At 44.1% G+C, this 15,334-nt stretch overlaps 1 protein-coding gene across 1 annotated transcript in view; it reads right to left on the reverse strand.

The window, feature by feature from the left end:
- Positions 1–15,334, reverse strand: part of JAK1 (Janus kinase 1) — a 119,224-nt gene that overhangs the window by 32,348 nt on the left and 71,542 nt on the right. Inside the window, exons 3-6 of the mRNA XM_090269566.1 lie at positions 12,814–13,012; positions 9,973–10,096; positions 4,349–4,502; positions 999–1,162 (exon numbers count right to left, since the gene is read on the reverse strand). Coding sequence (XP_090125692.1) covers positions 999–1,162; positions 4,349–4,502; positions 9,973–10,096; positions 12,814–13,012 — 641 coding nt within the window. The remainder of the gene's footprint in view (positions 1–998; positions 1,163–4,348; positions 4,503–9,972; positions 10,097–12,813; positions 13,013–15,334) is intronic.

Here is a 15,334-nt window from a genome sequence, read left to right on the forward strand (position 1 = left end):
TGAAAGAAAGAACAACCCCACTGGGGCCAAACAAGTTACTCCCAGGCCCGAGATGACACCCGGCACAGGGTAATCCCTGCTGCACAAATGGTCTCAAAACACTGGAAATTCTGAAATTGGGAATATATCCCCAACAAATATAATTTTTTTTTAGGTTAATGGAATGGAGAGGATGATCAGAGGAGAGTTGTTAGCTTCTTGAAAAAATAAAGAGGAGGTACCCAGAGCAAAGGCCATAGGAAAAGAGAGAGAAAGTAGCAATACAGCATGTATCTAATCAGTCCCTGTATTACTGAGGAGCAGCTCATGATCTGATCCAGACGCTGGTCAAGGGCACAGGAGATACAAGAGGTATTATGCCACCTATCACAAACATTACAGCTATATATAATTTCCTCTTCAAAATGAGACTATCTTCATTTATGGCAATCATAAAAGCTCGTTGAAAAAGAAGATTATATTTCATAGGTGCATGGAAAGTATACAGACTGAATATTTCCTCACAAAGACTTGATCACAACTGATATTTTAAATAAATATAATTTCCTTAGGATAACAGTTGACCATCCTTCCCACCAGAATTAATAGCTCCCTAGTGAACTCTAGTTCAGGCTAGGGATGGTAGCAGCCACCAGTAGAGCTATACGGAGGAGGATTTAATATGGGTCCAGCACAAAAGGAAGAAGTGCGGTGACATATAGCAATTGGCCTGCCTTGGGCAGAGAGGGAGGGGAAGGGGGCGTGTGGGCTACTAATTTGATTGGCATCCCCGGCGCAGCACATTCACTCTAGTACAAATGTCTGAGGTCATCAGCCCACATTTAAAATCAGGACACAATCATAATTGTGCCACCTTTTATAGATATTCTAAAAAAAAAACTACTCTGCAGGGAGGAGGGGTCAGCCAAAAGCTGGCAGTGATTAAACTGAGATGTGCGAGAACATATAAAAATAACATCATCCCCACAATCAATTCTTCAGCTGGAAGAAGGGTGTACCTGATGTCCTTGGGGAGTTCTGGCAGCTGCATCTTCTTCATCATAGCGTAGTGGGAGATGGCCAGGACGGCCATCCCCAGACACTCGTTCTCGATGTCGTGCCCATCCTGCTCAGTCTTGGGGTCTCGAATGGGAGCCAAGCATTTGACCAAATCGTACTGTCCCTTTGGAGCAGAGGTAAGAAGAGATGAACCACCACATAAGTTTCAAGAGTCCACCCATGTTTCTGATCTTGAGAGGAAGGTTCTCCACACAGGGAGACGCTGCCCAGAAAAGCAATAGAGCAAAGAGACCAACGAGACTGACGGTTTCTCTGACACCACAACTCTGTCTCAACAGATGGGTATGAAGGGGTTCAGGAGATGTTCTCCCCAGATTAAGTCATTCACTTCACAAATATTGACTGAGCACATGCTAGGTCCTGATGAACAGCATGAACACATAAAGCCCCTTTGGTGGGCTTGCCACTTAAGACGGTGAACAGTGGCATATGCTAGGCTTGGGCTGCACCAGGGCAAAGGCAGGTGACAGCTGGCTGGGTTTGATCATTCACTCATTCCACACACATGTACTGACGTAGCCCTGTCTAGGAACTGGGTATATGACTGACAGAGCACCTTTCCCCATTCTGATGTGGATTTAGAGAAACAGGAAGGAATCCACACTCTTCAGTGCATCATTACCACATGTAAGTTTTTGCACATCTGCTGTCTGTTTCCAGCAGTGAAATGTATCACCAAAATACACCCCCTCACTGATTGGAGGTGCACAGCATTCTACAAGCCCATGAGGGCTTAAGAAACAAAAAATAAAACCAAAAAGCAGTACCCACCACCTGCCCTGCACAGAGTGAAGGAGACAATGTCAATGCCAGCTCCCTTTATTAAACCCTAGCCTCAGTGCTAGACACATGCTAGGCCCCTTTTATGCACTATTTCATTTAAACTTCACAATAGCCCTATGAGGTAGACACTAACATCATCAATTCCACCTACCAAATGAGGTATCTAAGGCACCAAGAGTTAAATAACTTCATTCACTCATTTGGTAATTATTGAATACTGAGACCTAATTAGAGGCCAGATGTTATCTTAGGTGTAGGGATATAGCAGCAAACCAAACTACATCCCTGACCTCCTGGAGATTCCATTCTAAGAAGAAAGAAGAAACGAACAAATAAAGAACATCAGGGAGTCACAATAAAACAAAGTCGGGTAGAACGACAGCATGGCATGGAGGCCAGGGACCTAGTGAGTGGAGGGGTAGACGCTCAAACCTGGACGTGACTGCGGGGCTGTGGCTCTTCCCCACTGGGCTTCAGTCACACTCCGTCTCGCCCAACTGAGCATACACAGCACTCTGAGAACGGGGAACTCCTGGCCTTCCTCTAGCTTGACCAGAGCCAGGCACAATGGCCAGGGGTAGTGTTCCCACACGAGGAAGCACTCACTTTCCCTGGAGGGACTTCACTGGAGTGGTTTGGACGGAGGGTTCTCACCACTGTAATTCTCCTTCTTTCCAAGGCAGGACTTCCTCTTTCTCTTAGGTGAGAAAAGGACACTGACCACTTCTGTAAACTACCGAAGACCAAAAACAATCAACTCTGCCGGCAACGTGTGAAGAGCAGACCAGCAGCCAAAACTAGCTTGCTCGGCTGTGATTTCTCTGTAAAGATCACTGTAAACCTCAAGTAACTCATCCCCGGAGCTCCGAAAGGCCAGGTTCTAGTGCCATCCTTTACTGCTAATGCGTGTCCCGCTCCTCCTTTACGCTTCTCTCCCCAAAAGGTAAAAGAATAAATCTCAGATAGTAATATACGAAACTGGGAGGCTGAATTCAAAAGACCGATCTGGAAACGGCCCAGTTCACTTTTCAATGCAGCACCAGCCCAGGGCTGTGCATTTCTCTGTGCATGCACGGGACGGGGGACCAAAGCTGTCACTGGAGTAGAGCTGTGACACACCATCACGCGCATAAAAGTAGACCCTAGGGAAATAATAAAACACGGTCCATAAGCATGTACATGCGAGGTTGCTCACAAGGCCTGCAAGAGCGACAGCACAGCAGGCAAAACCTGAGAAAACCCAAAAGTGTCCAGGAACAAGGCATCAGCGGGATAAATGGCGGCTCTCCTATGGATTCCTCCTCGCCATGCTCAACTTCCTCCCTGGAATCTCCACGTATGTGCCTCACAGGCACCCCCAAAAGAAGACCCCTAATTCCCACGCCTTCTCCAGCTGTTCATCTCAGTCCTCCCCTTATCTATCAAACACTGCCCGAAATAGAAATCTCAAATCATCTGTGATTCTTCAAATTCCCTCACCTTCCACATCCAACCCATCAGTAAAAAGTAGTAATTTTGCCTCCAAAAGTAATCCCCGATCCACCTGTTTTTCTCCAACTCTGCCGCTACTCCACTAAAGCCAGACCAGCCTTTTCTCCCACCTCGACCAATCACAACACCTTCTCAGCTGAAGAGCACTCTTGGCTGCAACTCAATCCACTTTCCACAGAGCAAGAAAAATCATCCTTGACTTCAAACATAAATCAAATCAAACCCTCCAAAGAGCTTTTCATCGCACATCGGGAGGATGAAAACAACCCCTTGCCAGCTCACACAAGGTTCTGTGTCATCTGCCCCACTCGGCCTCACCTGCCCTTCTCCAGCCCCCTCCTGTCCCATCCCCTCCTGTCCTTCTCCAGTCATTAAAATAACAAAGATCTATATTTTAAATTGACATCTGAAGGACCATCAATAGGAAGAATAAAAAGTAATTTATAAAATGATATGAACAATAAAATGTTTTCGAAAACTACGTAGTTCATAACACATATCTGCACGGTGAAATCAGAAAACATAAAAATGTTTTTTATATATATAAATGTGGTTGTGTGTGTGTGTGTGTGTTTGTGTAATCTCAGGGTAATATAATTTAGATGACAAACTTATCTTTGGGCTTTTTCTGGTGTCTGATCTTCCTACCACCACTGTGACTCCAAGTGGCCACGTCTTTGTTAGCCCCACTGAACTTCACCTTCTCTTGCTTACAGCTCCCCTCTGATCTCTCTGCTCTCTCCAAAGGCCGCAGATGGGAAGTAAAATGGTAGGAGATGAAGGGGAGAAGGAAGAAATGGAGCAGTGAAGCCTGGAAGACCCACAAGCGGGAAAAACAGCACCCAGAACAGCCCCATCCTCACCTGGGGCAAGCCCAGAGGTGGCAAGAACTGCCCACAAGCGAGGACATAAGGCATCCAAGCCGCCACCCAGTTCGGCTGCTCCAGGAAACACGAACCCTACCACGCCTGCCCCAGCCCGTGGGCTCCAGGACCTCCTGGCCCCAATGTCTTACCTGAGCAAACAGGTACTCCAGGGAGCTGGCGTCGAGGAGAGGGGTTGCATCAGGAACTTTTTTTTTCTCGTAGCCATTTTTCTGCTTCTTCGGAGAATGTCGCCATACCGACTGCTCATTATCATTGGTCCCATGCCAGTTGGTAAAATAAAACCTGGAACCCAGGAGAATAATGTCAACTGTGGGAATGGTAACCTTGAAATATGTTGGAGAGGTGTCCTGGGTCCCCCTGGAGTTACCAGTGCCGGAGGCAAACAGACAGACCTTTTATCTGTAGTACTTCATTGCTGCCGAGTTCTTTCTTTTCATTCTTAAAACACTCTGTGAAAAGCGTCCTGCCAGAACCCCGTCTATGACTCACGGAGATAAAATGACCTTCTTAAGATCACAAAGCTAGTTCCTGTAACTTCTCACTGTGTCTTCCTAAATAGGAAACCCTGCTGACTAAAGTAGATGCCAGCCCAGCAACTCCCTTCACCTTTATTTAGTAAGGCCATCCTGCCTTGGATCCAAGACACTTTATTCACATTTCAACATTTCTGAAATCTACAGCTTCATCATACAGCCAAGATGTATAGTTAATAGGGCACTATTCCCTATTTCCCATATCACTGTTATTAAATTAATAGTTTATCTTATAAAAAAGTTTTAAAATAGGAGAAATAAATGACCATTACTACAAACACCAGCTTGGAATGTTGTGAATTAAATTAATAAGCACTGTATGCTCTTTAACCCTTACAGCAACTATACAAGGTAGATTCCATTGTTTCTATTTCACAGATGAGGAAAACTGAGGTTCCCAAAGGCAGGGTGACCTGAGACTTCAAGCCTGTTCGCTTCACTGCCACTTTGCTCGGAGACCTATGAGAGAAACACAGGACGTTCTGGAAGGTGTGAAAGTGAGACACCCAGGCTGACCAAAGTCACCTCCAGGCCACAGACTCAGCTAGTGCCGGGGTCTCTCTCCCTTGACATGCTCATGAAAAACAACCGTGGCATGGAGAGAGGGCAAATAAAACTGCATCCTTGGAAAGAGCTGCCATTAAACTCAGACACCTGCCACTGTGCTGTATTTGCACAGCCTAGCACATGCCAGACCCTGTCATGCAAAGGTTCACAGGCACAGCCCTTGTCCTTGGTGAGGTTCCCTGTCCACAGAGCCACATGACGATCAGTCAGATCCAACAATAATGATAAAATAACACACAAGGAGGCACATCTCATAAATAAGACTACACAGTGACTCTCATGGACCCCATACAGTTTTCCCTTCCTCTACAAAAATATATTGAAGTTATATTCTACACCTGTGTCAGTATAAAGATGAAATAATCCATGCTGGATTACAGTAATTTTTTCCTGATTTTAAATGAAATTCAAACACTTTTGTGGGCCCCTAATAACATCGTGAGCCCTAGGCACGGTGCCTAATAGATAACTTGTCCCTGGACATCAGATAAGGTGCCCAGGGGAACAGAAGCTGGCCTCTGCTGCCAAGGAAGGTGGCAGGGAAGGGATCCAGGGCTGGGGAAGGAATGTTGTGACAGAATAAATAAGTGCAAGGCTGGAGAGCCTGGACCATATGCAGCAGGCAGAGGAAAGACCACAGGGCAAGCTGATGTGAGGGAGGAGCTCCCTGGAAGACAGCCCCATGGAAGAATGAGAGGCCAAGAGACAAGCAGGTGGTATGGCAACAGGGCCATGAGCTTCATGGGGGCAGAGGCCTCAGCCGTCTCGCCCACCAATGAATCCCTAGTTTCTGGCAGACAACAAGTGCTTAGTACATGCTTCTTAGATGAAAAAACAAGTGAATGAACTAATTAAAAGAGTAGAAGTTAACATGGAGAGGAAAGAATGGATAAGAAAGTTACTTAAAAAGTAAAATCAGCCCTGACCGGGTGGCGCAGTTGATTGGAGCATCATCCCTGTACACCAAGGGGTTGTGGGTTTGATTCCTGGTCAGGGTACGTACCTAGGTTGCGGACCTGATCTCCAGTCAGGGTGCATATGGGATGTTCCTCTCTCTTATCTTCCCTTCCCTCTCCCCTCCTCTTCCCTTCTCTTCTCTCTCTCTCTCTCTTTTCCTCCCTCCCTACCTCCTTTCCTTTCTCTCTAAAATCAATAAATATATCTTCGGGTGAAGATATTTTTAAAAAAGTAAAATCGACATTTTTAAACTTCTAGTGGTTCTATACATTTCATTTATTAAAGTGACTGTGGGCTCTAGTGTCTCTTAAGCGCACACAGAAAGTACCACACAGCCACGGAGCCCACGTGCCGCATAATCCACAGCTACGGGACTGTCCCTAACCCACCTACATGGCGCGAGACCAGGCACAGATAACAGACGCCTGAGTCTATCAGCAATGAGAGGCTAGCAATCATGCTTTCCCCTGCCCAAGAAGCCTGCTACTCAAGGGCAGAGCAGAGCACCGGCTCAGAGGACTTGGCTGGGATCTGTTCTCCAGGGCAGGCAGAAAGTAAGAGGTGAACCAGGTCCACCAGCTGACAGACACAGGAACCCTGACCCTAGAGCAGGAGAAAAGTGGACAAAAACATGGCCAACTCCTTTGACTGCTGAAAAAAATCCAAACTGAAGCATTCTGGTCATTCGTATAATAACCAGAGATCTACTAGAAGGTCTGCATGGAAAGCAAGAGATAAAAGGGTCTAAACAGGATGATGAAGATGGTAGCTAAAAGCTTTTCTGTGCTCACCATGTGCCCAACACTCGAAAAGTTCCAAGTAGGGCTCTGACGGATTGGCAGGCAGGCCAGGTAAATTCTGTTTGGTAGTGCACAGAAATACTGATGAGAGAATGAGAATTATGTACAACATCGAAGGTCACTAGGCCAACAGAAAAAAGGATCTCAAGCATGGAGGAAACTGTTTGAAAGAGCAGCAGTGAAGACAGATTGTCCCTGAACCGGTCGAAGCAATGGTCCTCCTTTTCTACATGCCACTGAGTCTCTATGAGAAAGTCCTTGTACCTCGTAGAGCCACAGGCCCAGCAAACTCCCTTTAGGCAGAATGTAGTCTGCAATCCGTCTGAACAAGGACATTCTCCAAGGCTGCTACCTGAGCCCTGTAGGACCAGCTTTGGCTTAGAAGCCTTTTGGCAAGATGCTCAGACAGTGTAAGGACAAGGAGATCAAAGATAATGTGCGGCTTGTTCACTCAAAGCGCAAGGGAGCCTAAAACAAGGCTGGGTCTCTAGAAATCGCCTGTAGTCAAAGGCTGACAGCTTTCTATGCAGTAAGGTAACAAAACCAAAGAAACAAACAAACAAACAAAACTGTAAAGCGACGTGAGCCAAAATCAACATCTTCCTAATTTTTTCCTAATAAGACAAAACTAGAATTACATTGAAGACAGAAAATCTACATCCTTTTTAAAATAATTATGAAGACGTATCAAACTTGGGCCAAACACTAATTCCTAACATTATAATATGCTAATGGAAAAAATAAAGAATAACATAAATAAAGGTAGTATGATAGCTACCTAGATTCCTTTTCAGAATGACATGAAAGAATAATGCAGGAAGGAAGGAGGAAGATACAGACCTATCAGAGATATATCTTCCTTACAAGTTGTTGAGAAAATTATATTACAGATGACTGCATATTCTAAGCTTATGTACAGATGTTTTATATAACAAATTCAGTTCGGGTTTCTACAGAACTTTACTAATGGATAAACAAATTCATTTTGATAAAAAAAATTTTCTTAAAAAGAATATTCTTGTCTTATATTAAGACATAGTATAAAACAATAACTATTGAAATCAGTATCAAAAACAGCTATCATTGAAGTATAAGATTACTTCCCAAAATAGAACTGAGAGTCCACTGAAATAGTCACCAACATTTATTTTCATATTACACCTTCTTTAGTGGTGAGATTATGAGGTTTCAAATTTTTTGTAGTTTGTTGTAATGCAAATATTTTAGCTTAGGTGGGATCTTCTTTCCCCAAGTTCAAAGAGCCTGTGGTAACAAAGCAATATCCTGTTGAAGAGCCATGTCAGGTATGAAGTCAAGGTGCCAAAAATGAAGCAGCTGTGCACTTCCTGGCAGCTAACAGACCTGGGAGCAGCAAAGACAGCATTTAATAGTGAGACATTCACACGAGAAACAAAAACAAATGCCTCCAAGAGGGCTCTGTGCTAACGAGATGATTCGCTAGTTGTATGATCTTTGGGAAACTCACCTTTTTTTTGGATATCAGTTTCCCTATAAAATGTTGGAAGAGTTGAATTAGATCAACTCAGGTCTCTTCCAACTTCCAATTTTACCATTCTAGACTCAAGCCAAGTGGAGAAACCTAGAAGGAAAGAACTAGAGCTCAAGGACATACCCCCTTCCTAGGCTGGAGCTGCAAGTACACGTTTAAATGCTGGATCACACAGCCAACCCCGCAGGCCACAAAAACAAGATTACACTTTGAAAAACAAATCCAAATATAGTCAGAAGGTTCAGCTGGGTGGGGTAAATGTTTCCCTGAATCTGAGACATGAAATCTCACATGGCATACATCTCTCCTCATAAGGTGAAGCCATGGGTGAGTATAGAAAGAAGAGAAAAAGTCAGCCATAGGATGAGTATCAAAGAAAGTAAATCTGGTTCAGCTTCCACTGAGAAAAACATCCAGGTCATTCTGAAATGGTAACAACCATACTGACTTCCCAAAGGAAATGGCAGCTAAGATACCGTGACAGCCTCTGAGATGTCCAAGGGCTTTTCCAGCCTGTCCCTGCATTCCACTGGCACCGCAGCGGCCCTACTGATTTAATCACATCTCTGTTAAGATCCTTTCCAACAAGTATCCACCACATTTATAAGCTCCTTTGCTAAATGCACATTAACTTGTGCTGAACTCCTACCTCACAACCATACTCTCAATTCTAGGCACAGAACTAATAGCTTATAAACTCAAAAGACTACTGCTAAGAGGTACTGTCTATGCCACCTTGGGAGACTATGTAACATTTAACAAGGTCTACAATATGGAAGAAAAGACCCATCAGAAGAAGAATCACAGTCCACTAGACAAAAATCCCAGGAAAGTGGATCGAAACTTCCACCTGCTGAGGGTAAGGCCAATCTAGAATTCCCGGGATACTACTCGAGCAGTGTTTCTCAAGCTCTTTAGCTGCAACTTTTTGTAAGAAATATATTTTATCATATGATGACTTAGTACATTCATATGTATTATATATTTCAAACAAAGGTTTTCAAAAAGAACATTATTAGGATTTGTATATATGCTGATATTATCTATTCTTGCCTATTTCTTTAAAAAAGAATTCTGGTCACAACTCACTAAATTAAACTCATAACCATGACTCACCGTTTGAGGAACTCTGCTACAGGATACTAATTCTATTCAAAATAGCCCCTGCATTATAATGTTTTTTTCTATAATGTGGCAGAGGAAGGTGATCAAATTCATCTTGAACTGTATTCCAAATACTGAAGAAGTTGTTTCTCATATCAAGCAAATACAAAGCTTACCAATTACAAAAATGATTACAGTATTTCTTGGTAAGTGACTCAGGGCTCTGGGCTAACTGCTGTCCTGTCCCTCCTGGCAATGGAAAGCCAGGCAGGCACCCGTACCTCATCCGGTAATGGAGCCGGACTGATGTCTTGTCGTCAATAGTGATGTTGCGATTTGGAGCATACCAGAGCTTGGTGCTCTCATCATAGAGGGCAAAGAGGTTGTGGCACAGAGGAGAGATACCTGAGGAAAAGTGAAAGAGCATATAAAAAAACTGAAGATACATACATATTGGTTTCCAATACATGACATATACAAAGATAGGAAGTTCTCTTATCCAAAACAAATCTAGGTCACATTCATATCTTATTATGGCAAATAAGATTTCCAATCATGTTCAATCAAGCAGTTTTAATCATAATAATTAATAACTATGGCTCCCCGGGAATATGCACCATAGCTCCTGGCAAACCAGATTAAGAATATTTTTAAATAGATGTCTCATGATATTTCTCACTACAGGGTCTATGACAGTCTTAACAAAGCCTGCTTTTAAAACAAGCCATCTAACAGGTTCCCAGACCCCATCTGATGCTCACCTTGCTAATCATAGTCAGAAACATACTTAAGAGTTCGAGGAGTCCCCAATTTGTCTCCTACAGAAAATGTCTGAACAATTCTAACATACTGTGATTATACATTAAACATTCAAAGTTCTTCCTGGCAGGAGCACATGAACTTGCGCATTAGAATAAATAAGCGAAGTGACCTTTGTCAGTGATTAAAATCTGTTACCAACTAACAAGAAGATATGTGCTTAACAAAGGTGGTCCAATAAGCTCCGGTGCCGCCCTGCCCCAACTGCTTCCTTTGGCACAAGAAGGATGGAAAAGATAAGGGAGACTGTGAAACCAGAAACACATCTTCTCACTCACTGCTGAGGCCTGCAGTCTAAAAGCAGGCGGAGAAGGGAGGAAAATGACTGCAAGTAATCAACAATGACTGATATTTTCATGTGCAGCCAGGCCTCCAACTAAGATACCGTAAACTTAACCAAAAATAACGTTGCCTCCTGAGATTTAGTCTGATTTGGGGTTACTCATCTAGTAAATGCAAAGCTGGGGTTCAAATGCAAAGCTGGGATTCAAACCAAGACAGAACTACAGAGGAAGTGAAGTGAGGGGAGCCAAAAATACAAAAATGTGTCATATGAAAGTGAAAAACATGGAAGAAAACAACACTGCCCCCAAACGCCACTTACTGTAACCATGAGCTACAAGAATATGTGGCCCCCCGTATTCAGGCATTTTAAAAATTAATTAATTTTTGTAACATTTTCCTGCGTCAGGGAGAATAGAGACCACCCATTCTCCACAGACTGGGCTCAGGATCGGGTGCCACACTCCGACTGGCTCTGAGCCCAGAGCCGCAGGCGCTCCGTGGGCTGCGGCTGCTCCGACTCCCAGGCTCTGCTCCCCTTCAGAGCCCCCCGACCTCTCCCAGCAGCCCCGCAACTCTGTACAAACGACCTCTGCTCACAAACCGAAGCCTGTACCTGCTATGCTGATGGCAAGGAGCCTGGCAAAGATGACAAACACTATAAACCAAATCTCAAGGGAAAAGAGAAAGAAAAATACAATGCCGCAAAAAGTATTTTAGAAGCACGAACTCACATCTAGTAGTTTTGCTAATTACAAATATTTTTAAAGCTGATGTCTAAAGCCAGTTCCTTATACACTTCGCTATCTAGTCAAAGTAACTTTAGATCATTAATACATTTCTCCCTTATAATCTATAGCTCAACCAATTTTACATAATGTTATGTTTAGTTAGCAAGTGTCTACTATACTGTTTTCCCAATCTCTCTTTTATATAATTAGAACTCTGGTATTAAATGCATTTTAGCAGAAAGACATATATCAGAAACAAAATAGGCTTTCTAGACAAGCTATATTTATAACAAACAAGGGAGATGATTCTTGAAATGGACGTATTATGCCCACAGAATTGTTCTGAGAGCGGAAGACGATGTAACAGAAACACGGACCAGACAGACTCTTGTCATCACAGCTACTTCATCATCTTAAAATGGGTTGATATTTTGATATTTTTAAAAACAGCTTTATTGAGATGTAATTTATATACCACAAAGTCTACCCACTTTAAGGGTATAATTCAGTGAATTTTCATATATCTACAGAGTTGTACAACCATCGCTGTGGGATCTAAGTGGATTAGATCTTTAAGTTTTTATGACTTAAATTTGTCATTTAAAAGTAGGTAGGCAAAAAACTGCCAATGACCCCAAGTTTAAAGGATACTGAAAAGGGCTTTATTTTGTCACTTAGTTTATCTTCTACCTGCTGAAGGCAAAGGCTGTTTAGTAAGACAAGCCTTACTTTAAAAAAAATGGACTGTGTTCTTCACAGCCTCACTGTCCTCCTCACAACTTGGCAATCTGACCAAACCGCAAAGTAACACTCAATTTCTCACTTCACCTCAGCATCTTATAGGTGGGGGGTAGGGGGAGGAGGCAAGTCATAGCAGAAGGATGAATCACACTTTTCGGAAGTTTTGAACAATTACTATGATGTTATATTGAGAGAGGCCACATACTGAGCGCGTAACTTCGCGCTAGGGGCATAGATGTGGGGGAAATAAAAATGAAGCCTCCACAGTAGGCAGGCATCATCCCTTGGTATCCAATAGATCATTAGGGGCAGCAGGAACAAACCACTTGGCAACGACAAAAGTGAAAAGTTAAACTCTCAGAATTCAAATCACTGACCTAAGGTCAAATGCAAGTAAGTGGCAGAGGCAGGACAGAGCCCCCGGCTCCCAGAGCCCACACCTCTCTCCACTCAGGGGAGCCGGCGGGCGCAGACACACAGGACCGGCCTGCCCCTAGGATGGAGCGCCACCGAACCCTGCCCGGGGCCCCGGCAGCTGCCGGTACTCACAGCACTCCTGCGCCGCCCTGATGCACAGCTCCTCCGCCGTGTACTCGCCGCTGCCCAGCCGGAGGGGCTCCCTGTCTGACAGATAGAAGAGCACTTCCACCCCTGGCTCAGGGGCCTCCAGATTCACCTCCGTCTTCTTGGAGCTCCGCATTTTAGCACAGAAAGCCATGGCATTGCAGTCCTCTTTTATATTTAGATACTGTAAGGAAAACAAGACTGTGGTCACTCCATGTGCTGAAAGTTTCAGTGGTAAGAGAGAGTGTTATGAAGGTAATCAAACAGAAATATGTGGTATTGCGTAAGCACCTCTCCCTGCCCCTTCCCTTCTTGAAAATCAAAAGCATCAGAGCTTACGACAGGTGATACTACGGAAAATATTCAGTGACACATTCTAATAAATTAATTATGGTCAGACCATAGTCTCAAAACTCAGAATAATTTTAGACATGGCTTAAATTTATTTTCTCTACTTGCACACAAGTAGTAGTAGAAAAATGTGGCTCATTCTGCAACCACCGATGTTAACAATGCTAACACTGCTGCTAACTCTTCTGGAATCATTTCAAGTAGAGCTATGACATAAATCACACTTTTAATTTCATGTCTCTCTCTCATTAAGCTGCAGGCTGAGTAAGGAAGGGCAGAAACCATGTCTGACCTGTCTTCATGCCCCCAGAGCCCAGCCCAGGGCTGGCTCCGACACACTGCCCACAAAATGACTAATAATTCATGTTCATAAGCCACATGGAAGGGTCATGAAAACTGACTAATGGAACCGAGCCCCCAGCACCCATGGGAAGGCAGCAGAGTGGGCAGCATGCTGTGGCAACAGAACAAGGGGCAGCTTTGCTTTGAAAAGGTTAGAATCTTCTGGTGAGGAGCTTCGAAAATATCACGTATGTGAGCTTTCTAAAAAGAGAAGGACCAAAGAGCCAACCTCAGCAACTTAGTCTTGGGCAAGGCCAGAAAGGGGAGGGGAACAAGGGAATCCCCTACATTTTCTTTCTCTCTCTCACCCCAACACCAATGGCTTACAAACTACTTTCCCTGACCTGAGGTCACAACTTTCCTCCTGCCTGCCAGGCCAGCCTTCACTAACCCCCAAAGTGATGTCTCTGCAACACAAGTCAGACCCTCCAAAGGCCCCCCACTGACCTACAGACGATCGCAAACTCCTCACGGGGCCCTCGGGCACCCGGCCACTAGCCTCGGGAGTCCCAGCTTCCATCCCTCCCAGCCCCTTACTTCAGGCTTCACACCCACAAAACCGCCACCTCCTTGTTATGTGGTCCCGCCCCATCCCGCCCCCAACGCTGTTTTTCTCACCTTCCTGCCTCTGTTCATGCGGATTCCTCTACCAGGAACACCTCTCCACCTCATCCCTTTTGTGGCAAACTTCAATTTTCTTTAGAACTCAGCTCAGAGTTTACCTCCTCTAGGAAGCCTCCCATGCCCTAAGTTGGATGCTCTCTCCCAAACTCACCACATGGCACTAACAACATGGAATTATGACAGCCTTATTCACGTGTGTCTCTGTCTCTGTGCTTGCACGCACTGTGAGTTCCCTTAGGACAAGGACTGTGTCATTCATACTGAGCACAGAGACTTCCATGCTCTCTACCAAACTCATGTGATGGGTCTACAGCTGCCCTGGTGAGCTCAGGTGGTTGCAGGAGGGGCAGGACCCAGGTATGCTGGGTACGCCTCCAGGCTGCAAATGGAGCGACATTTGAGTTTACTTGTTTAATCTCCAGAATGAATCTGAAAACCACAATCTTCCAGAAACCAGGCTGAAAGACTAAGCTCATAACTTACTTTGAGGTTCAGGTCAAGTGTTAAGCAAGGAAGTTCTAAAGTTCAACGCTAAGTCCCCAAATTCACCCCACAATGAAAAACAGAGATGGAAAACAAGGCAGCGAAAGTCTGCTTCGTAATCTGAGATAAACCTTGGTCCCTGAGATTCTATACAGACAGGGCAGAGGAAGTAGTCAAAGACAGTGTTACACACTTCCACCCTGAGGGGATAACCAGGTAAGTATACATAACTGTGTATGTGGGGGGGGGGGGGGCGGGGGGGGCACCATTTGAAATGGGAAAAAAGATACAACTGACAATGTCCAACAGGAGAGACTCACTAAACGAAGTAACAGAAACAGGAACACCATGCAGCTGGTTAAAAGAAAAGTTGACATAAAGCTATATAAACCATATATGACAGGCTACAAAGTGGGGAAAAAAGCATAATATGTGTGTCACTATCCTTTTGGTTACACATACCTACAATCTGCAAAAACGTACAACAAAAATAACAGTGGTGAATATCTAGGAGGGATTACAAGGAAACTTAAGCTTGTACTTTGTACTTGCTCTACTTTTGAACTTAGAATTTGTTTTTAGGCAGTGCATTAGACATTTGGAATGAACAATAATTAAAATACCAATATTTTAGAACTAAAGGATATAGTACAGGTAGCCCTACAAGTTCAAGATTGGTTTCATTATTCTTTTTAAGAGCTATTTT

The sequence above is a fragment of the Furipterus horrens genome, unplaced genomic scaffold, assembly GCF_987537825.1.
Source record: "Furipterus horrens unplaced genomic scaffold, mFurHor1.1.pri manual_scaffold_3, whole genome shotgun sequence".
Taxonomy (NCBI): domain Eukaryota; kingdom Metazoa; phylum Chordata; class Mammalia; order Chiroptera; family Furipteridae; genus Furipterus; species Furipterus horrens.